The sequence below is a fragment of the Ammospiza caudacuta genome, chromosome 17, assembly GCF_027887145.1.
Source record: "Ammospiza caudacuta isolate bAmmCau1 chromosome 17, bAmmCau1.pri, whole genome shotgun sequence".
NCBI lineage: Eukaryota > Metazoa > Chordata > Aves > Passeriformes > Passerellidae > Ammospiza > Ammospiza caudacuta.
Genome location: NC_080609.1, coordinates 10228392 through 10252933, shown reverse-complemented (window position 1 = coordinate 10252933; position 24542 = coordinate 10228392). Strand labels below are relative to the sequence as shown.

General features: G+C 41.3%; 2 protein-coding genes across 2 annotated transcripts; one reads left to right on the top strand and one right to left on the bottom strand.

The window, feature by feature from the left end:
- Positions 1 to 1091: 1091 nt before the first annotated feature.
- Positions 1092 to 11948, bottom strand: LOC131565118 (cytochrome b-c1 complex subunit 2, mitochondrial). The gene is made up of 14 exons (XM_058815820.1): positions 11825 to 11948; positions 10161 to 10253; positions 9881 to 10030; positions 9384 to 9448; positions 8367 to 8423; positions 7880 to 8004; positions 6453 to 6550; positions 5967 to 6024; positions 5718 to 5813; positions 4682 to 4881; positions 4307 to 4387; positions 3665 to 3741; positions 2188 to 2341; positions 1092 to 1338 (listed from the first exon to the last, which is right to left on the bottom strand). Exons 1-14 carry the CDS (start codon positions 11858 to 11860, stop codon positions 1255 to 1257), a joined length of 1374 nt encoding a protein of 457 aa, XP_058671803.1. The 5' UTR covers positions 11861 to 11948; the 3' UTR covers positions 1092 to 1254.
- Positions 11949 to 12587: 639 nt separating this feature from the next.
- CRYM (crystallin mu) lies at positions 12588 to 23187 on the top strand. Its single transcript, XM_058815821.1, has 8 exons — positions 12588 to 12812; positions 13004 to 13154; positions 14198 to 14260; positions 16315 to 16416; positions 17252 to 17435; positions 19313 to 19434; positions 20292 to 20376; positions 21041 to 23187. Exons 1-8 carry the CDS (start codon positions 12640 to 12642, stop codon positions 21103 to 21105), a joined length of 945 nt encoding a protein of 314 aa, XP_058671804.1. The 5' UTR covers positions 12588 to 12639; the 3' UTR covers positions 21106 to 23187.
- The last annotated feature ends 1355 nt before the right edge of the window (positions 23188 to 24542 follow it).

The following is a 24542-nucleotide window of genomic DNA, read 5'->3' as shown; positions in this document are numbered from 1 at the left end:
AAACCTTTATGTTTAAATAAATCATTTACTATGCTGAAAGAGCAGAAAAAGAAGAGCTTGTTTTTTTGTTGACTGAGCAAAGAGAAAGTCCAAAGGAAAGAGTACACAAGGGACAATGGAGAATATAATATTTGATACTAGAGGAGCTCCAGAATTGAAGAACTTGTCTTTAGAACAAGCATTTGAAAAAAATGAAGCTCCCATAAAAAGCTAACTAAATGCCTATGGGAATTACTGCATGTTCAAGTAATAGCATGCTGTGTCTTTCCAGTATGAGTGAAAACACTGAGGATGAAGATGACACTGGGTCCAGTAGTGATAATGATATAGACTTGGATGTTTTTCAGTATAAATCTTCACAGTTAGTGTGGTGAGTTCACTCATGCTACCAGCAATTTGCAAATATCTGGTACAGGTCAGACACTGAGCAGGCACAGTGTGATGCTGCACTCCACAATGATGCTGGTGCCCTGTGTAATCCTGCATTCCAAGCCAGAGATGTTTGACCTCCTTCATGCTGAGACCTCTTCCTCCTGCCCTTGTGTATCACATGCATCCTGTCTGCAAGACTTGGCTTTGCTTCAGAACAGCTCAAAACTTGGCTTCTTCAAACCCTCAATTTCTTATGATGTATTGTATCTGTTTCCTTTTAATATATGCCTAGAATTAAAAAAAATAATATGTCCTAGGAGATTATGTCCTATTACGTATAGTTACACATGGCTAATCCCCTCAAAGGCTTCTTCCAGTGCCACTTGTGGAGAAGCCATGGAGAAACAAAATCTCTGCTAGTCCCAGACAAGCAGGAACTGCAAGCTTTGTTTAAAGGCAAGTCTCAACTTAATTCATGTAAGGATGGTAGAGACAAACTATCAAGAGCTTTTCCTGAATATACAAGAATACATGGCTAACCAGTGGTAATTACTGCATTTGCCTTCATTGCAGTGATCATTTTTTACATATTTGGTTTTTATTACATTGACCAAAACTCATCTTGTTTTTGCACTGTGGTTTTTACCTCCACTGTACAGAGCCAGATTTACCAGCCTTTTATACACCATTTTCAGTGAAAAAAACTTCTACACAAAATGTATGAACTCAGCACTTTATTTGATGAGTGCAAGCCCACAATTACTCCACTTAACCTTCTGAAAGAACTGAATTCATAAATAACAAGTTAGTAGTAATTCATTTAGAACATAAGTGACTTAGAGCTCAGGTCCATCTTGAATCAAATCCATCCCAGATTTGTTTTTACAACTCATCAAGAAAAGGAGTATTTCCCAACTCCCCAGAAGCTGCCATTGATTTCTTCCCACTGAGGAACTTCTTTGCAGCCTGAAAATAAATCAGGAAAGTGGATATGAGGAAATATTCACTACAACAGAGTTGATGCTACTCAACTCATCAGCTTCAAGTTACTAAAACAAAGAACAAATCCTGGCACTACTATAACACACCATCATGTAAACAAGCCTCCTTTTGCTGTATAAATCTAATTGCTTCTAATGCAGCTGCTCATTACTTTATAATGTGAACAGAAATGGCAGATACAGTTGGATATAAAAGGCCTGAACTCTAAAAATGGTTAATTCTTGAATAATTATTACACCATAAAATACAATGTATCTCATTCCTACTAAAGCTATTGCTAGTTGCTGTAATACAAATAAACAATGACTGTGAAAAAACATATTTTTTATCTCAGAATTTCTTTTTATGATAGATTTTTAGAAATTAGCTTCACATACAAGCAACAAGATAATGTGCAGTAGCAACAAAGTTACACCTATTTGTCACTGAAAGCTTAATTGTTTTATTAAACACACCCATTATTCCAGACTCAGAAATCCTAAAAACCTTGACACAGAATCACCTGCACTGGAACTAATATGAAGTTTACCATTAATATTAGTTGGCAGTTTTGGTAAATTTTAGTGAAGAAGATGAGAATTTTACACAATTCCCAGCTACACTAGTTTTACCGTGCATTAAAGAATCTTCTGTTAATAAAGTAAGTAAAGACATCAAAAGATACCCAGCTGGGATTTGTGAATGAGCTGCCTTTTCTATTTTTAAAGACAGAATATGTGTATGTTTATAAACACAGAGAAATGAGCATCAGTTTTCCATAAAAAACCTGACACAGTGATTAAGGAGCACCTGTGCCTGCTGACACATACTTACATTCACAACATCAGCAGTGGCTACAGAGTCGATTTTTTGAGCAGCAGCAGATGGGGATGTGTGTGTGCCAGAAACCAGGGCCTCAGAGCCAATTTCATTCAGCAACCCTTCTGAGGTCTCCACTGACATCAAATAGTTGGCTTTCAGCTGATTTCTGCCATCAAAGAAAGCATCAAGAATGAGCAAGCTTGGAAGCCCTGCTATTACCTTCCCTACCACCCCATAAATACAATGAGGTTTTGGTCCTTTTGAACTTCTCACGATTTTATTTTGAAAGGTTTCCCTTTTCTAATAGGGAAGGATTCCGTGGTTAGGAAAGAGGCACCACAAACAGTCCAAGCATGAAAATGACAGGTACTTGAACACCTCTGTCTCCCCACACAGTCAGAAGATCTCTAGCTCAGGATTTTTTTCTGTCTAGGTAACCAATGCAGTTAGACAAACTATCATGTTTATATCTAATTTTCTCATTAAGAATAGTTGCATGCAGAGCAATTTTGTCCTAAGTGACAAAGAAATAGTGAATGTAAATGTTCAAGCTTCTGTTGTAGGTTTTTTTGGTTGGGTTTTTTTTTTTCAATAAAGGAAAAAGAGGAATATAGGAAATGTATGAAACCATTCCAGAACTGGAACTCCAAAAAAAAAGAAAAAGAAAACTAGCCACACTAGCACTGCATGTAACTCCTTAATGCTAGGCAGCTTTGTTAAAAAAGAACAAAAAAACCCACAACACACAAAACAAATCATGCCCAGCGTAAGAAGTCCAGAATCCACCATTTAGCTACCAGTGACTAAGGCAGAACCAATCATGTCTAGGCTATCATATTTTGGGTAACTATGCTTTACATGGAGTCTTGTGTTTTATACCTGCAACACACAATATTTTCATTTTGTTACTCAATTCTGTACTATGCTGTTTTGCACAACTGCAGCTTTAAAAGCTCCATGCAGTTTAGCATTGGAAACCCCCTCCCTCAGATATTCCTAGGGGCAGGTATTTCCAGCACTTGGTGTGCCATCACTAATTCAGTATTTCACACTTGCAGACCCTCATTACTCTTTTTCTTTGAAGATGGCACAGATTGCTTATTATAATTGTTTTGGGAATTGCTCAGTGTAACTGTAAAGGGAATTACCTAAATAATGCAATTTAGGATTCTAATTTAAACACATCTTAACATTACAGAGTATGATTAAAATGACAGCACCTGCTGACACTTGCTAATTTCTTACATTGAAACAGTCTTCAGAAAATATTAACACTTCTCTAACAAGTGTTTATTAGGAAGTAACACTACTGGAGAATCAGTACAGATTTCAAAAAAATATGAACAGGGGCTCAGTTTTAATGCAAGACTGTGAGTAGTTCCCCATGGAAATAATTACAGGATAAGCTCAGCTGTACAGAATAGTTGCATCTTTCACAACTTGTTAAGAAAATTCTTTTTACACACATGAGACTTCTTTGCACACTTACTTTGCTATTGTGACATCAGCATCAGTGACACCGCCCTGAGCAACTGCCTTCACCTGGTTCAAAGCAGCTTTAATGACCTGAGGAAAATTAAATAATTTAAGATTTCTTCCCACATCAAATTTCAACATGTTACTTCTATTTTCTGGTATCTTGGAAACTTCAAGGGAAGAGCAGCTGACAATGTAAGGATTGTCTGCCTGAACACAATTCTGAGAAGTTTTATAACAAAACTAAAACCACCGTAAAATATTCCCAAAAATGCACAAAAACCAATGTGGATTTTAACTGCACCACAGCATTCATTTATATGGTCTCACCATTTCTCATGTAAGTGCTCAGTTCTCCCAGCCTCAAGAGACAGCATCTTCTTCATGATATACTCTGGCTTACAAATGTATATCAGCAATTACAGTCAGCAATTCAAGGCATTTTATTAACTTCAGTTCATATTATGAATCTGTCCTTCCCACAAAGCAAGTCTCATTCCCAGCTAACAGAGCTAAGTCATAACTGAATATGCAGCATTCTTACACAGGAAATCATATTAATTTCCTTTTCTTTTTTAAGATGAATCAGTCACTATCTCAAATCACTATTTTGAAGGTTATGTTGTTAATGCTTAAATTATAATCAGCAACTCACCTCCCTAGTATTTGGAGCCTGGGATATGGTGTAAATCCCAAAGAGCCCAGAATCAGAGTAATTAACATTAAATGCAGAAACCTGCAAAACAAACATTATCATTAATTGTTTTAAGCATCAGAGTAATTCAGCATCAAGCACTGGAAAATAATTACTATTAGGATCTACAGTACTGTAATTCAAGAAGCTAAACTTCATCTGTGCTGAGGAAAGATCAGACTGGAAGCCCTTCCCTGATACATTGCAATGTGTGCAAGAACCAATTAAGATTCGAGCTGAAGGCAGTGACCTCTCGTGTTGTTTTGCACAACTGCAAAAGATAATACACATTTTACTTAAAAATCAGAATACAGTTCCAAAATCCTTTGAACTTACATCAAATGGCTGGCTGGTTGCTTTAGCAACACCCTGGGTCAATTTGCTGGTAACACTGCTTCCCCTCTTGATAAGGGGCCCAGCACCCAAAACATACTGAAGGACACTGAAGGCATTTTCTTCTGGGCTCCCAACAACAGCTCCTTCTGCTACAATAGCAGCATGGACAAGGCTATCACCAGTCTGTTTCCTGATTTCTCCTAGAAATACAACAGAAAAAAGGTAATAGAGTGTTCAATTAGAAACTACTGTACATTCACAGGCATGGAAAGAAACATTTCCCTTTAACAAGAGAAGAGCAAGGCCTGAAGTTACTGCATGCCTCCTCAGGAAGGGAGCATGAGGCTGAAGGTAATTTTTAAAAAGTCTAACATTCAAAATTTTTCTTGCTAGCACAAGACCCAGTACCTTACTGTGCTTTATTTGAACCTGACCCTGAACCACACACAGTGTGAGATGATAAAATTCAACATAACAAATACCCAGAAAATAGTGTACCTTCTGTTCATAATAATATTTATGCTGGGTTATAGAAACTGAAGCTATTCCAGTCAAACATTAATATTAAATGCTGGAAACTTTCTTTTTCCCCTTCATGTCTTTACAGACACATCTAATACTCCAACTAAATAATAGCTGTTGGTAATGGTACAAGACACTGCTCTGAAATGGCTAAGCATTGCTTTGACTTACAACATTTAACACATCTTCCTAAAGAGAAATCCTGCCTCCATTTCCTGACAGCCATTAACCTACTCTTACAGGAATTTTAGCAAAACTGCCAAGAGAAACCATTTGGCAGCTTATTTTTCACTTTATAGATAAAAATGATGTCCCAGGTAAAACTTTGTTAAGAGCTGGGTTCAGTTTTATCCCAGAACTTTCCATGGTGCTTATTTAAATGGGACATGCATCTGAACTGTCACTTCCAATGCCCAGATTTAGTGCAACTGTACAGTTTTCACTTGTAACTTTGAATACTACTATTTATAAACAAAAAATCAGTCACTCAGAATACATAAAGAAACATCCTTACCCCCTTTATAAACAGCCTTTGCACCAGGAGTACCAGCTCCACTTCGGATATTTAGGAATTGCTCTGCAACTTGCTTTAAGGTAGAGTGATAGATACCTGCAATACAACAAATATTTGCAATGACACTGAAAAGCTACAGCAGTTAAATAAAAGTGAAGCCTATGGTAACAGTTCACTTCTACAGAGAACTCCAATTTCTCCTGCAGTTTTCCCATAGGACCTGCAGTGCTCACTCAGGAACATACATACCTATTCCTACGAGAGCAATTCTTGAACTTGTGAAATTGTTCTGGACAAAATGGTGGAGCTGCAACAGTAAATTCAAATTTTAGGGGATTTTGTTTAAAGAACAAAAATCATGTGTGTTTTTGACATAGCCCCTTATACTTCTTAGAGCAAATTCCAAAGCTTCCAAAAGGAACTGTCTATAGAATGTAATTTTATTGCATTTCCCAGTGACAACTACAAAACCCTTTTATATACAAGAACACCTGCATTTCATTGACAGCCTTACTGTCAACAGTAAGCCACTGACATTAACCATCTTTTTAAATGCAAATATCAGTTCTGTACCCAGTATTAAAAGTTGCATGGAAATAAATTATTTCAACACCAGATTAATTAAAAAATAAGGTAGTAAATACTGACTGTATATATATTAAATTAATTTTCTCTCACCACCTATTCCTGACAAAAAACTGAAACAGACATTTAGCACAATACAAAGAACCCTACCTGCTCAGAAGTAATTTTTCCAATTCTGTAGTCTGGGCAATACAAGGGGTTTGCCAGAGTATTTTTATAAGCTGCAGCATGCAACTTTTCCAGCACTCCTGAGAGGAACAAAGTTTCAGATAATTAACACAAGATCCACATGTAATGAAGGTTATGAATGAAACTAAATGAAGGAGTTGTGGTCCACTTTAAGGACCATACAATTTACAAAAGCAGGTCTGGAATAATCCAATTCATAGGGAAGTTTCCAAATCCTTGGGCTAGAGCAATCTGGCCTGAGACCTTCTGTTCTTTAACTTTCTAAGCAGTAACCAAAATAAACTTATATATAGTAACATATATGCTCAACACTTTGGCTTCAACAGCAAGCTATAAATGCAATCAGTGTTTAGAAGAAGGGGAGCAGCATCCTATGAATTATCATCTTCACTGTAGGCATTCCTTATTCTTGAGAAAGAACAGGCTCTCTAGAATATGTTTGTAGCTTTGTGAGGTGTCTCATCTATCTCCCTGCTCAGATGAAGGATGCCAGTATCTTCTCATCAGTTTTTTTGCATTCCAATAGCATTCTAGTAATTCCTGTTTCGATATTCTCCTTGTATTTGCTCACACTTTTTCCTCAAGAGAAAGATTCCTTTCTTTATAGTTGTTTCTGAACATAACTAACTGAAAATATTACATTACTATGAAAACCAACCTGCAGTTGATATAAGTTAAAAAAAAAAAAGACTAATTTTAAAAACAGAAGCACTTCAGTATGAGGCAGAGATTTTTCCAACATTACACTGTCACCTTCAATGGGTACAAAGGTAAACACGCTTCAGAGTGGTACAAATTACTGTTTATTGAGTAGAACTACCTGGGTGATCTTGGAGGATGAGTTAATAACACAAGATATACAGGAATAGGTTTGACCTGACTGAGGCTTTGTGTTGTGTTTCCTCTTTGTTTTCCCTTAAACTCAGAAATCTAAATTTACAACCTTGAAGCTGGAACACATTTTCAGTGTGATGAAAATACATATTGTTTTTATACCAAAATAACCATACAAATTCAAGAAGTCTGTAGGATACTATTTTCACACCTATGAGTAATACCTAAATATGGTTTTCAGAACACAAGCTTCTGCAAATATATTGTCAACAACACTTATGACATGCACATTCTTTGGTTGTACTTGAAAAGAATTAAAAATGTAAAATGGAAGTTGTCAAGGAGAATGGGATGTCTTCAGCATGTTACTTGCTAAATGTTACCACAGGTTGGAAAGATCTGTGTATTAAGAAAAGTTCCATAACACCACAAAGACCATACCTATCAATAAGCAAAAAAATTCAATGTTCATGTGACAGAGCAAAATGCACACTGTTTTTTCATTTTGAAGGAACTCCTGCAGAGCCAATACAGTGGATCAAAAACACACTTACGAACTTGAACATTCTGACGTGCAATTGTTTTATCAACTTTTAATTGTGGCTGAAGAGCAGCTACTTCCCATGGTCTGAACTCTGGTGCTGTGGTAACATTCAGGAGATATTCCATCACTGTGTCACTAGATAAAAAAGGGTACAAAGGCATTAAACTAAACTAACATGTGCTTCTTCTGCAGTTGAAAGCAATTCAAATTAATCTGCAAGCAACACATCAACAACAAAACACATCACTCAGGCCAGAGCAATTATCAGCACTGCTGTACAAAGTAGGATAATTCAATTCTGTAGGATAATTCAATTCTGTAGCATTTGTATGCTCAGTAACATGACTATGAAGCTGAATATTAATATAGTAATTTACTGATTTTTTACAAAAGCATGAGAACAGATATTCCTCCCACCCTGTAAAATGACAGGTCTTCACCACCAAACAGTGTGAAAGAAGGCAGTAATTCCCTTTCCAGCCCACCCAGATACCTACACATGGTCTCGCAGACACTCAACAGAGTAAGCCATTTTCTCCCTTGTTGCGTGCACACTGCATGAGAAAAAAACCAAAATCCATTGCAGCAAAGAACACAGAAGTGAATTTTCACACATACTCTCCATTGATCAAATTAATCAAGGTACAGACTGGAGTAGCTACTTAACCTTAAATCTGTCTGGGATGCTGTTTAAACACACACAGAGCAGAAACAGACTCAATTAAAATTCACATCTTCAGTATTCAAGTAATAATATTCAAGTAATAACAAGTGTCTTGTGACCATCAGAATTTAAGGTATCACAATAATTCAAGGTAAAATAGCAAATAAGGTTGAACAGCAAAACATGGGGAAAAAAGTGCCTATGTATTAAACAAAGTGATTTAGAAATTACTTTCTTTGGGCAGAAAACATAGCTGATCCTGTCCTTTTCCTTCAACATATTTGTTACTGACAGGACCAGAAAAAGGGTAGAGTCATAAAACACTATTTTTGACCAAACAGATAAAAAGATCTTTCTAGATTATTTCAAGATACACTGAAATAAAGCAGGTACAGTGAGATCCCTCTTTTATTCCTCTTAAGTCTTGTTTTCTAGGCTTAAAACCCCCAATTCACAAAAGCTAACTACTGTCTGTACTGCTCCCAAGGCTGCAATCTATTCACAAAAGATGGAGGGGAAAAAAAGGAATCTACTGACTTTAGGAAAGTTATTCTCAAAGTCTGCAAAGGCAGAAAGAAAATTAAGCTCCTAGACAAATTATATTTCTTCCATGGGCACAATATTTATATTCTGTTTACTGAAAGGTGTTTCTAAGATACAAATCATGAGCTCATCCTTGAAGCTTAACAGAACAAAAAGTTAAAGATCTTCCTTGGCAACATTCACTATTCAAGTACCCTGCTGAGCTTATCCACCTACACATTTTGTGTTTATTGTCTTATGTTTCCTTCAGTCCTAGAGCTCCTGTGCATCTCAGCAACACAGATTATCCTTCTATGTGGGTACAAACCTCAGGCTGCCCCCAACAGCTTCAATGCCACGAGTGATCCTGAAGGAGGAAGCTCCTTTAGTAGTCTATTAAACAAACAAAAAAAGGTCAATTTACAATTCTAGCTGTTTAAAACACAGATATTGAGTTGATGGCAGCAGTAAGAGAAACTACTCAGAAATATTCCACACACGCACAAAACTGAGTTTGTGTCAACCATCTGAACTAATTATTACTGCAGCTTGAATAGAATTAGTTATGTGTATATTTGGATACAGATATAGTATATATATAGTTTAAGACCCCAGAGGAAAGCACAATTATAAATGAGTATTACTTCCCATCTTCCAGGACACACTATCATTTCTCCTGCACTGAACCACATAACCAAGTACCACGCTACATTGTTCTCCACTTCCTAAGATCTCTTACATTACATTTTATCACACCATTTATTTTTGCAATAATAAACCATTTCACCTACTGTCAACATAATAACAAAGGCAATAAACACCTACCAAATTAGATGCAAGACGAAGCAGGTGAGTAGTTCCCAGGTTACTGTTGATTTCATATCTGCTGCCTGCTTTAATAAACACACCAATTTTTGAAACTGGAGAAAAGTTTTCCAGAGATGCAATAACTAAGCCATTTGGTAATTTTGTGATCTGTATTAAAAAGAAAAAAACTTTTGTTTTCATTCAGTGGAAGTACTATCACAGCTCTGCTTTGACTGAGTTTTAAAAAATAAATTTAAAACAGAGGGAGGATTAAACCAACCTGTATTTTTATACTGACCTCAAGACCCTGGGAGTCTGGACATAATTTCACCTTTGCTGCAGTTGGTGAAGATGAAACTTTAGGAGCTACTTTCAGTGAGTAAAATCTCTTCTAAAGGAGAAAGCATAAGAGAATGGATTCCCTTAATTAGTTCATCACATTTCCTTAAATACTGAAAAAGAATCTGACTTTAAAGTAGAAATACAATTAAGGACTTCAAACCCTGGAGTAAAAACAGTGGCATGTACGCAAGTCCCCAGACTATGGGCCTCTTAAAATAGGTCCAGAGGAGACCATGAAGATGATCAAAGGACTGAAGCAGCTCTGCTACACAGACAGGCTGAGAGAGCTGGGGTGTCCAGCCAGGAGAAGGTTCCAGGGAGACCTCACTCCAGCCTTGCAGTACCCTAAAGGGCTCTTAAAAGAGATAAAGAGGGGCTTTCTACACAGGCACATGGTGACAGGACAAGGGGAAATAATTTTAAACTGTCATAGAGTTGCATTAGATTTCAGGAAGAAATTCTTCCCTGTGAGGTAGTGAGGCACTAGGACATGTTGTCCAGAGAACTTCTGCATGCCTCATCCCTTGAAGTCTTCAAAGCCAGGTTGGGTAGGACCTGAAACAACCTGGTCTAGTGTAAGAAGTCCCTGCCCATGGCAGGGGGGCTGGAATGACATGATCTCTAATGTCCCTTCCAACTCAGACCATTCCATGATTCTAATATTCCAGGATTTTAATAACCAGAAGCAGCGCTTCACAGGAAAGAGGTGAACACCACAAGAGCCTTGCATTCAGCAGCTGGCAACAGAAATGACAAGATTACTGATTTCAAATCAGAAATGCTATTACTTTCCATGAACTTTAGAAGTTGCTTATACCAGTATATTTACATATTACTCTCGTTTTAACATTAGAAGATAACTTAATTCCCATGCATCTCAGGGTGAAAACCGAGTGACAGGAACACCACTGCACTGGGCTGTACGGATGCCAGTGATGTAATTCCCATTGCTTTACTGCTCACTGTATGAATCTAGGAAACAACCTTTCCTCCAAGGGTTTGGTAAGACACCTAGTTTAAAACTCTAAGTCTGCTTATTTATGAACCACTACCGCATATCTAAAACGGACTGACACGCTGTCACTCAGAGGTCATTCTCCGTCCCGCTGGAGCGCATTTCCAGCGCACATCCAGCACAGTTCCACCCAGCTGTCCGCCAGCTCTGCCAGAGCTTTGGGCAGGACAAGCCCTCTGCCCCTGCCCTCCTCCAGGACGCACCAATGCCAAGGGCACCACCTCATCCCAGGCAGCTGAAGCTTCAGCAGCGCACCGGGATCCCCCTCACCTCCCTTCTCCCCGTGCCTCGTGGGCCGCTGCCGGGGCGGCTCTGCCAAAGCCCGGGGCGCCGCTCGCAGCTCCAGGCCCGGCCCGCGGCCTGTCTGACCTTCAGCCGCCGTCCCGCCGCGCCGCCCGCCCGCCGTCCCGGCCCCAGCCCCGGAGCCCACACCGACCCCACGGGCAGCCGGGTAGCCACGACCGCCACCCGCCGCCCCCCGCCCGGCTCACCGCCCCGGGCTGGCCGGGGTCAGGCTCGCCCGTAGCCCCCGAGCCCAGACAACGGCTGTCACCGCCAGCTGCGCCTCTCCCGCGCCGCGCACGACGCGCCCGGATCCTGCTCACCGAGAGAGAGCGCGCGGCCACCGGAAACCCCTTCATCGTCCCGCTACCCTCGCCTCGGCCCCGGCCAGGACAAGATGGCTGTCCCGGAGGAAGACCCCGCCTTCCCGGCACGCCCTGCGCCGCGCTGACCTTCCAGCGAGCGCACCCCGAACTCGACTGCTCCGGCGGGCGGCGCGCCGGGCGGCAACAGCGCCACCGCGCGGGCACCGGGGGCTGCGAACCTGCGGGGGTGTCGCCCCCTCCCGGGCACTGCGGGCCGTGACACCCCGCGGCGCGCGGGGTCTCGGTGCGACGGTCCCTCGGGAATGTGCCCGGGAATGTGCCCCAGAATGACCCTCGGGGCCATGCCTCGGGGCGCGGGGTGCCGCTGGCGGCTGTCGTACGGGCTGTCCATCAGGACGCGGGACCCCAGGCTGGCTGTGCCCAACCTATGTCAGGGCCATTCCGTGGCGTTCGCAGGCGCCTTCCCCCCAAGCGCCGCCTTGGTGAGGCGGGACAGCGACGGTGCCCGCGGGTACAACAATGCCCAGGGCACCGGAGCCACACTCGAGCAGGATTTCAGCGCGGACATCGCGGTGTCCGCCGCGCCCGTGAGGGTCGTGGGGCGCGGAGGCGGAGCCGGGACGGGCGGTTCCGTTCCGCGGGGCGGTTCCGCGGCGGGGCCGGCGGCAGTGGGGCCGCCCCGGCGAGTTCTTAGCGGCCGTGCGGACGGTGCGCTGTGTCGCACTCTCGGAGTCCCGACATCCCGTCCCGTCCTATCCTACCCTATTCTATTCTATCCCATCCTGTCCTGTCCCGTCCGCCCGGCTCACGCCATGGGCTCCACTCCTCCCGTGTTCATCGGCGCCGAGGAGGTGGAGAAGCACCTGCACCGCGCCAGCCTCCTGCTGCCGGCGCTGGAGGCCGCCCTGGCCAACTTCTCCGAGGGCGCGGCGGGCGGCGTGGTGCAGCCGGTGCGCACCGTGCTGCCCGTGCCCCGCCACGGCGGGTGAGGGCTCGGCGGGGCTGCCCGAGGGACGGCGGCAACGGGGGGCAGGGGCCGGGCGGGCGGGTTCGGGGCATCAGAAAAGGCCCTCGGTACCGAGTTGCCGATTGAGCGGCCGGTAGCGGTGTGACGGTCGCTGGCTGTGAGCTCCCGTGGTAGCGGTGCGCGAGTAACGCAGGAAATTCTCCCCCGAGGTACCTCGGAGTCATGCCCGCGTACAGCGCTGCGGACGACGCGCTGACAACCAAGCTGGTGACTTTCTATGAGCACCTGAAGGATTCCTCCGTGCCTTCCCACCAGGCGACTGTGCTCCTGTTCGACCCCAGCAATGGCACTTTGAAAGCTGTAAGTCTCGTGTGTCCTGCGTTCTCCTCTGCTCATGCTGTCCGCTCTCACTTCTGCTTCTTGGAAGCTGGAGCTGGTGTAAATTGGCCTGAATTTACCAACAGGATTTGGCTTAAAGCTGTCTATATTTCGTTTCTGTTAAACTGTACTCTCTGTGCTATTTACTGAAGCCTGTGATTTGAATCTGATTGCTCAGAGTGTAACTGGGAGGGAGAAATTACTAGGAGAAGTTTATCTTGCATTTGAAAGCAAAAATACCCCCCCACTACCCCCCCACCTTGCTGGGCAAAGAACAGATCTTGAACCATCTTATGTCTCAAGTTGAAAGAGATCTACAATTTGCATTGCAGGGACTAGTATTCAGAGTCTGATTACTTTTTCTTTAAATAATTTCAGATTTTTTTAAAGAATAGTGATTATTTGCATTGCAATTTAGTAATAATGATTTATTAATCATTAATAAATGATTCATTAATCATTTATTAATCAGGGACAAAACCGGTCAAGAAAACTATCTTGGGTTCTTCTACCAAACCCCTTGAGTTTTTTGCCTCATAATTAATATGTATGCAGTAGCTAATGCACATTGAGGCGGGAGTGTCCCATGTGTGATGCACATTTGAGGAATTCCATGGTTCCCTGTCGCCCCTCTGTACAGACCAGGACAGAATGGGGAATCACTGCCAGCTTGCACTGCTCCCTTCCTGGAGCACAGAGTATTTTAGTCACATCCATGTGTTCCCTGTGCTGGAGAGCCAGGGAAGTGCAGTGCCTCAGGAGCTGGGTGAGTTAGAGGTGGCTCTTCTCTGATCATTTTCACTCCTTTTGTGCTGATGAAATGATGTGGAAGAACTGGGATAAACAGAGGAGCTGCCCAGTTTAAATGTGACTTTGTATGGTTTGTGGTTGCCTATGATAATAATTGCTGACTTCTACATGTGTATATCTTTTATATCTGTAACATCACATCATTCCCAAGTTGGATGAGTTTGGTATTTATTCATTTTTCAGTGTTCACTTCAGTCTGTTTGAATTTTTTAAAGGTCATGGATGGCAGTGTCATCACAGCAAAACGAACAGCTGCAGTTTCTGCCATTGCTACCAAGGTGTGTCTTCTGTTCTCTAAGTGGGGATTTGAGTTATAAAATAGCTAGAACAAATTATGCAAATGTCTTTTCATCCAATACAGCTTGAAATTAGATTTATCATAACATATGCACTTTCAGGGAAAACTTAAATTCACTGTTTTGAGTCAGTCGTGTCTGGCTTTTACACTTTGTGTGTGATTGGAGAGGGAACCTGAGCTATATTTTTGTGGCTTCCTCTTCTAGGAATTCACTGAGCTGTCTTTCACTGTTTTTTCTTTCTTTTGTTTGTGTTTTAACATGCCCCTTTATGGCTTTGAGTGATGTAGCTGAGGTGATATATTGAATTTTATTTAGATAGATGCCTTCTGCTGTCAGGACAGGACAGGTGGGTGGCACTGGACCTGTAAAAAGAGGGGAAAAGAACATTTCCATTTCTTTTAAGATAGATGATGCCCAGTATAGATGGATAACTTGTCTAAAAGGTGTCTGTCAGTGTCTCTGTTGTCACTGGAAGGTGTCCAGATGACTGTCCCTGACCATGGCCATAAATTTCAGTGTCTAAAGCCAGGTGAGCTGTATCTGACTGTGCATTGCTTTATGTCACTGCCATTTCAGCTGGAAATTTTTGTGTTGGGTTTCTTTTAGAAAAACTGTCTTTGGTTGGGCTGCTAACATCAGGAAGAGAGCAAATGGCCATGCATTGCACAGCAGGGTTTGAGCCTTCACCTCAAAGCCTGAGGCAGTAAGAAGAGAGCCAGAGCTGAAAAATAGTGTTGTTTGTCACTCCTCAGCTTTGCATCAGAATGAAGGCTGATCTCACTGTTTTGTGAGGGGCAGTTCATGCCAGGGTGACTCTATCCATGGCAATGGAGCTACACTGGCATAAAACTGAGTGAAGGACCTGTCCCCAGGAGCTTCTCCTGAACCAAAGGACAGAATGATTTACAATGAACTCCTTGGACAGGAGGTTACAGGACCTCATTCATTTTGGCCATTCTGTATTTGGTCAGTTCTATGGTTTTTATGCAGTCCATGCTGGCTTCAAAGGAGCTTGGCTGCTGAAGGTACTTCAAGATCAGGTCTTTCATTGTCATGTGTTCTTTTGGAAATTTTCAGGAGTGTTTGAGTTTAGCTCATATTTGTCATCTTGTTTTTATGGCATTTGCTTTTCACAGACCCCTTTTACGCAAAGGACCTTTGAAATCTGGGCTTCACAGCCTCTAAAAGGCACATTAAAACAAATTCTTACTACTGGGAAATGGCATCAATGAGATTTTTCTCCATTTGTTAGCAGCAGAATAAACCTTGAGAGCCTAGACAATTCTAAAGCTTTTTAGGCAGGAGTGAGTGGCCACAGCAAATGCATAAAGAAGACACAAGGATAGTTAGGGCTGGGCTCCAGCAGCCCTGTCTTCCTCTTTGCCAAGTACTGGTGAATCACAGACAAGAACTAAAACAGAGAGCCAAAAACAATTGTGGAACTGAATTTTATTATTTTTTCCTCAGAACCATCCCTACTTTTACCATGTCTCTGTATTATGGCTCTTGCAGTGCCAGGATATGCTTGTGGTGTGATTTATGGCTCCAGTGAATGCCAAGAGGTGGATTGGTGTGAGGCTGCCAGGGCCAGTTTACCTGTGCAGCTGCCACTCTCAGTCCTGATGGTTTTTGGGGTTCTGAGCCCTGCTTTCAGCCAGTGCAGAACACCAGCACTGTGCTTTTACACTTAATCAGCCACATGGGTGTGTTAATATTGGAGTGTGCAGAGGCCCCAGAACTTGCTGTTCATGCCGTTGCATCTTAAATCTGAATTTCAAGTCAGACAATTCAACGCTGGAATTAAGCCAAGATGTGCTTTGGTGCTACTGATGCTTGCTTGTGCATTAAAAGAAAGGCGCAATATATATGGTGATTGTTGAATACTTGTTTACATACTCTTTTTTATTGTTTAAAAGGACTAACAATACTGCTTTCTTTTGTAGTATTTTGATATATATTTGTAATGCCTGTTAATATATTATCCTTACATATTCTCTTTTGATTTTTTTTTTTGTATTTGTGATCCTGTTCAGTTGTTGATGCCACCTTTTGCAGAAGTGCTGTGCATTTTGGGAGCTGGTGTTCAAGCATACAGCCATTATGATATCTTCACAGAACTGTTCACATTTAAAGAGGTAACAGACCCTTCTTAAGAAGATACATTTATTTTTCTCTAGCAGGATTCATTGTAAAGAAAGTACAGCCAGTGAAGTTGTATCAGCTTAGGGTGGGATGGAGCTCCTGTTCCCAGAGCAGCCTTCACAATTCTGTGCACTGGCAGCTCAGGGCTCTGATAACACCCCAGTGTTTTGGCTGCTTCTGAGCAGTGCTCACACAGCATCAAGGCTGTCTCTGCAACATTTGTTTCTGTTCTATTGAACTGCCTTTATCTTGACCCACTAATATTTCCATCTTGTTTTCTCTTCCCTCTCCCTGTGCTGCTGGGGAGGGGAGTGATGGAACAGTTTTGTGGGCACCTGGTATCCTGCCATGGTCAATCCACCATAAAAGTTAAGATTAACCACATTTTGGTTCTGTTTCTGCAGAACCCAAGAATAGTCAGAGCAGCAGGAATTTCTTGCTCAAATGTTGATATTTAAAAAGAAAAAAAGATAGGAATCAAAGTTGTTTCAGATAGCTTTTTGTCTGAGAGGATCCTACTGTATATGCCATACTTGGATAAGTTTTTTGTGACTTTCGCTTAAATGTAATTTTCAGAAATATTTGCATTTTATAAGAATAATCTCCTCTACAAGGAGATGTTATTCTAGCATCACAAGACAGGCATTCAAATGTTGCTGAACACTCTTGGTATTTAATCACTTGTATGATAAGAGCATTAAAGGGGAAAAAATCTCCAGCCTTTAGGCAATGTTTAACTATCTAGTGAAAACTTAATTCAAGTGTTCTGTTTCAGCAAGGAGAAGTTCTCCAGGTTGACCTGTGTGTGTTTTGTTGTGTTTCCCCCAGGTGAGGATCTGGAATCGCACCAAGGAGAGGGCAGTGCAGTTCGCCAGCGCTGCCCGCGGCCCCGTGCGGGTCTGCGCCTCCGCCCAGGAGGCGGTGACAGGGGCCGATGTCATCGTGACAGTCACCATGGCAACGGCTCCCATCCTCTTCGGGGACTGGGTGAAGCCAGGTGCCCACATCAATGGTAGGTTCTTGTGTACAGCAGGTGTTTATTATCGCTTTGCTTAGCATCACCATCTGCTGAGAAGCAGTTCTCTGTGCTCCGTGGAATGAATGTTCTTTACATTTTGACTTTTCCACCTTACCGAGGACCCCTTTTCCCAGGCCTGTCCTCCTGGAGTCAGAATGCCTGCATAATCCAGTTTTGCTAGAGCATGGGATTTGCTCTTTTCCCATGTGCTCTTTTCTCTTAGTGGTGCATCATTGTGGCATTTTCGGGGTTCCCCAAATGGAGGAGGAAATGATGAATGTGACTCCATGTTCTTAGAAGGCTAATCTCTTATTTTATGATCTATGTTATATAAAAGAATGCTATACTAAAGAATACTAAACTGTACTAAAGAATAGAGAAAGGATATTTACAGAGGGCTAAAAGGTACTAATGAAAAAGTTGTGACTCTCTCCTCATAGTCTGACACAGCTGGACAGTGATTGGTCATTAAGTTAAAACAATTCACATGAAACCAATGAAACAATCATCTGTTGGTCAACAATGTCCAAACCACATTCCAAAGCAGCAAAACACAGGAGAAGCAAATGAGATAATATTGTTTTCCTTTTTCTCTGAGGCTTCTAAGCTTCCCAGGAGAAGAATCCTGGGCAAGGGGATTTTTCCAGAAAATACGACAGTGGCACATCATCTTTGTTCTCATGTTGTCATTATTCTCACCTTCCTCTCTATTTAAGTAACCCATAACAAATGTTCTTATTTCTAAGTAGTTACTGCTCATTGTTACATTGCCCTGGTGGTGTCATCTTTTCTTCCACCAATTTTGTAATCTCCTCTATTTGTTTCTTTTGGAGTTGATCACACCAATTTACTTTTTTACTTGAGTTATGAAGATGCAGTAACTGAGTTAAGAACATCATAATTTAACCTCTAATTATAGTGAGGTTTGGAGTGGTGCTTTTTTTGTTGCCTGCCTTGTAATGATGTTGCCACACTATTGTTTGGAGTCTCTGGATGTGCCTCTGTTTGTTTATTTTCATTAATTGTGGGTCTTTTTCAGATGACCTTGTGCACTTTCCAGATAGCCTGGTAATAAGACAAAAGCAAGTTCTCAAAGGGAGCAATTTAAAGAAAGGTCCCACATCCCAGCAGCTTCCTACCAATTTTTCAAACTCGATTTAGTCCTTTGTCATTGAAAGTTGTTGTGTCATGGCAGGGAAGTCAGAAGTAGAACAAAATCAATTAAGGTCCACAGTCACTGGGGCAACACAGACACAAAGACCTCTCTCCTTTCCTTGCCTTTTTTTACCCTTCATTGAAGCATTTGTACTGTTTGGAGAGGCATTTGAGCAACAAATGCAAATGTGGCAAATGCAAATTTATTGTTCTTTAGCAGCTGGGTGTGTAAAAAATATCTGAATACAGTATAATTGGGTAGTCCTTTTAGCTTTTGTTTGGTTTCTTGTTTGCTTGTTTTTTAAGCCCAAAACAAGTTGATGATGATCTTGGTGCTGTGTAAAAAAAATTAAGCTCCATGATTTGTTTTCAGTTTCTCTGGGTAAGTGGTAATCTAATTAAGGTGTGAAAAATTCCTTTGGTAATGATCTGATGAAAACAATGGTATAAAAGGTAACAGACAAAGGGAGAGGATTTTCTTTTGCCTCAGCTACTCAGACTCTTCTGACAAAGCTGTTTTACTGACATATCAAATCTTGAATGGAGTTTTTTTGTTGTCCTATCAATCAGTATTTCTCCAAGGCTAACACTGGAAATTTTGTACATTACATTTCCATAATAATGTTGATTGTTACTTCACACGTGTCTTTTGAACAAAATGTGGTTGGAATTTGTTTTAAACATTGCTCCCAAGTTCATCAGTTTTGTTGCTTTAGCTGTTGGAGCAAGCAGACCAGACTGGAGAGAACTGGATGATGAGCTGATGAAGAATTCTGTTCTGTTTGTGGATTCCAGAGACGCTGCTCTTACAGAATCAGGAGATGTTATTTTATCAGGGGTAAGGCTTTCTGAAACTATGAGCTTTGTTTTTGTGGCAATTGGCTTGCATTTGAAATTAGTTGGTATTGATGATGACCTGCACTGAAACCTTTAGGGCATCAAATGTAATTGTTGATGCTTTCCAGGCAGGGGTTGAAGGATAAACTGGTTAAAAACTGCAATTGCTCTGTCTGTGACCAAACCATGCAACCTCTGTATCTGCCATTTTGACACCATATTACAGTAGCATGTTTTCAGCACTGGCTTTTGATGATAACCATGTATTGTTTTTGAAAGACTTACATTTCCTGGAGTGTTTGGTCATCATAAATATTCTTCAAATCTATTTATTAAAACCTGTAACTTTCTTCCCCTGAGGCTTTGGTGTGATTGACACTGAATGGACCAGCCCAAAGAATGGACCACACAAGCCAAGCAGACAATGATCTGCACAGATTTGCCAGCAGGGACTCTTTGAGCTTCAGTGGAGTTTTCTTTTTCTCTTTTAATGTGTCTGCAGAATAAATATGATTTACACTTTTGAGGTTTAACATAAGAGCTCCAGATATGGTAATGTGTGTGGAATCCCATGTGTTTTGTTGGACAAGTAACAAGCTGTCCTCTGTAAAAAAACTTACTGAGGAAAGTCTGCCAGCTGTTTTTCTTTGAAAACCATTCTGCTCCTCTGATTTCTGTCCAGTTTCTATATAATTTGTCTGAATGTTGATCTGCTTCACCATGGAAAGTAATCAGTTTTGGGATGCAGCACTGGAGGAGTTCTTTCTTTTGAAGTCATTCAGAAGAAAAGGGTTTTTTTCCCTCTTAATGTATGTGTGGGTATTATGTTTTTGTATAAATATGTATTTTTTTTCACAGGCAGAGATTTTTGCTGAGCTGGGGGAGGTTTTGAAGGGTACAAAACCAGCCCTGCCTGAGAAAACAACAGTGTTTAAATCATTGGGTAAGAACAGCCCTTCCTGTGTCCAAGTCTGACAGAAAACAATGCCTTGTTCTTTATTAGGTCCCCCATGCGTGGGAAAGCTGCTGATCATCTTCAGAACCGCTGTGGCACTGCACAGTCCACAAGAAAGTAGACTCTGATTTGCATTTTCCCTTTTTATTTCCCTTCTTGTTTATCTAGCAGGATTGATGTAATGAAAAGTGATAGGAAAGCAGGCAAACAATAGCAGTCCATTTTCCATTTCACAGTTGTTGAAGACATGAGTGCAGCATTTATTAACAGAGCACAGCCCGACTGCCCCGCTGTTCCACCGTGGGGTCTGTCTGACCTGGGACAATGTGACACTGTCCTGTGGGGCTGGCCTTGGGGAAAGGGTGCCACTGGGCATGAATTGCCATGCTCTGAGATACATGACATCTCCAAAAGGGCCCAGTTGTGATATGAACACTGAAAATTAGATTCCTGCTGTTACATTAACTTCATACAACACACCCAACACCGCATGATGGCTATGGACTTTGAATGTCACACTCTAGGTGTTTGGGATGGGAAATAATTCCTGTTCCTCTCCAGTTAGATCATCTCCTGAGTCTTCCTGTTCCCTTCTGAAGCAAAATTTGTACAGCTGAATAGCTGTTTGAAGGTAACTTCAATTCTTTTTCAGGGATGGCAGTTGAAGACACAGTAGCAGCAAAATTTGTTTATGATGCCTGGTCAGCTGGTAACTAAAGAGAGAAGACTACAATGCCAGTGAGGCCAAGAAAATCGTTTGCACTTAGTTTCCATGAATCCTCTGCTAACAAGAAAGGCACCAATCCTATCTACATGTGGCCCTTCTAGAACACTCAAGAAGGAAAAGTAAAATTTCAGCAATAGACTAATTTCTAAAGTCTTCTAATTTCAAATATTGGATACTTGCAGTATTGTTAATAAATGTCTCTCTTTTGTAACAGCAAGTATTAGATGTTTGCAGTGATACTAACAAGGGTATCTTTCTGGAATCAATGCCTTTCCTCTCTAATTATTTATGTAGCAGAAGCCTGTGTGTAGATTTTGTGGTTTTTTAGAGGGATAATTCATTCTGGTGTAAAATAGATCAGTTTGTAGATTGGGCTCTGGCATCATATTTACCTGTGAGGGTACTTTAAATGCAGCTGTGGGTTACAGTGCTCCCGGGACAGTGACTTTGTCTTCAGGCTCCAAGGCACACAGCCCTCCTCTGGCTCCTGGACACACCTTCCCTTTCAGCTCACTGGAAGTCATCATTTTCTCACCCCTTGCAATCCACCTTCCTTTGCCCTCAGTGGTTTTTCACTGAGGGCACAGTTCTGAGTGGGGGTTTATGTAGTAAAATAATACCTCCCTACTGCTGGGTTTCTCCTTAGTACCTCCCTTAGTACCTGCCTCACTGGATATTGCCATTTTCACATTGCAAGGAGTCACACAGAATGTGAGGACTAATATGTGTTCTGATTTAACTTTTTATCTCAATTCTGTAGGAAGATTTTGCTGTTAATCTATGGTGCCTCTGAGTTGCTTTGCTAAGCTTCTTGAAGGCTGGAACCACACAAACTCCTTTCAAGTATGCAGGCAAATCTTTTCAGTTTGGCTGTACCATGCTTCAATTGTTAATTGTATTATCACAGATATTAGCTGGGGCAGGAATTTTCATTATCCTTTCCTGGCAGAGGAGCCCAGTCACATAAGGAAAAGTTCCAGTTTTGTGCTGTTATGCAACTGCTTTGCAAAAGAGTGAGCATCTGCTGAAAAACAGCTATTGCCCTGGAAACAAATTCCTGTCTCAGGCTCACAAGTTGTGCCTTGTGAAATTTTATTTCCATTTTCACATTATTTCATGCAGGCTATTAAGTGTTTCTTCCTGCTGTGGAAGAGTAGGATGACATTTTATAACATGCCAGTAGAATAGAGCAGAGCAACAGGAAGCAGGGTCAGGAGCAGCTGGCATTAAAGCCCTGGAGGATGCATAGGTAGGTGTAGAAGAGGTTAATGAGTACAGTGCAGGTGTGATGTAAATAATATTCCCAGTTGTAAGCCTGGTGTAAGCTGGTTGGAAAATGTACTAAGTGGCAGAGGTAGCATAGAAAGGTACCAGACCACTGATAGGCCTGAGGGATGTTTGGTGTGGATCCAAACTGAACTCCACTGATCCTGTTTATTCCATCAGAAAAAACAACAGAAATTTCTCTGTGAGCTTATGTGTTTTAACTGTAGCAAAATTACCCTTCTGTTTTTACATGTCTTGTTTCTTCTCTGTCATTTCTGAAGTGTTCAGAAGCTTGTGTTGACTTAGTTTCTTGGTTCCTTCATGCAGAGCTACACTAACCTGAGGTAAACATGAAAATAGATGATGCTCCATTATTCAATGACTCCACAGAAACTTGCAATTAATAATTATAACAATATTATCCCAGTTCTGGGCCAGTGTTATACCAGATTTGTAATTTGAAGTGAGATGCAGTGTTTGGGAAGAAGATAAGTCCAGTTTACTTTCACATGTACTCCCCTACAGACTATGCACTTTAAAAAATAAATGGAGCCAGTCCAAAGACCTGGTTCTGAAAACCCACATTGTTCTCAGCTTCATTGGCAGTGGGAGATTTTGGGAGCCTGGCTTCAGTATTGTACCTCTGATGTCATGAAGTTCAGCTACAATGGGAATTGCTTGGATGTCACCTTTAGATTTTCTGAGGGGAAATATTAGCATCAATTTCTATGTTTCCTTCTCTTACAAACTAATGGATCATGAAATTGTGTAACTTGCATTTATATTAAAATTAAATAGATACTGCTGTTTGTCTTTGACACTCATTTTATTGTCAATTTCTTTTCTAGTTTGTGGTTGATTTATTTGATGACAAGAAAGAAAGTATTCAGGTTGTTGCAGTGACTGCTCTCTCAATAAATGTGATCACTGAATGTAAATGGAAGAAATAGGGAGTTCTCTGTTCCTCTGTGATACTCAGATTTTCAGTTGTCCTATGCTGCACATTTTCTGAATGTCTGTTCAGTGCAGAGTATTAAATCCTTAAGAAGGAGAACCTTGTACTTGGTGGAGCTGTGCTTGTGTGAGATTGCCTGGGTGTATGGTTTGGGTTTGGGTTCTGCTCTAGGATTGCACATGTGGCACATAAAATCTCTCCAGCTGAACTGAAAGGAGTCACAGCTGGGCTTCCAGTGCTCCCAGACTCTAAAGGAAACAGAGGTTGATAAAATCTGAAAACAGCAAAGCAAATGAGTGCAAAAAGCCATCATGGAAGGTTGCACAGAACAGGACTTTGATGTGATTGCTTAATATAAGAACATATCAACCTTCTGTGTGCAGGAATCCAAGCAGGGAAGAATGCAGTATAAAGTCCATCCAATAAAAGATATTATAATATACAAATCACAGTCACAAAATGAAGTGGAAAGAAGAAACATGAAAAAACCAGATCATTAACCAGGATTAGCATCCACAAATGCAGCAGAGCCCTAAGGAAAAAATCATAGCTGGCTAATGGAAAGATATAAAAAGAGCTTTAAAGATAAATGTTCTGCTAATGAATGTGCATGCAAAATCTGTGATCTTAGCCAGAGCATGGCTGCTAAAAGCACTTTATTAGATTCACAAAGCTCAACAGGAGTGCTTAATTTATATCTGATAGTGCTGGCTTCCCAGGGGAACTGGGGAACCCTGCTGTGAATGCCTCCAGATAGAGTGGGAAGAGCAGCAGCTTCCACAGCAGCACAGCTCATTTTCTTTTTTTATTTTTATGAGCTGTGTGTGATGCACAGCTCTCAGGCTAAGGCTGACAACAACCCACAGAAAATGGTGTGGGATATGAATCCTCATTTCTGGGACTTTGCATGGAAAATGCAGCCTATAGGAACCAAGCTGGGGATATACCAAAATAGATCCAAGATTTTGAAAGTTAAACCTCAGTTTCTTGCAGTTAAAAGTATTGCAGCCTCGATGACATTTAGGACATGATGGGTGCTGGCAATTGGATCCAGTCTAATGAGACAAGAAAGGAATATACAACTCACACTGAACATCTCTTGGGAAGCTACTTTGTGTATTTTTAAATTATTGTCAATACAGAAGTAAAAACTTTACTGACAAATATATGAAACTTACAGTGAATTAGTCTTATTTACATTAATTC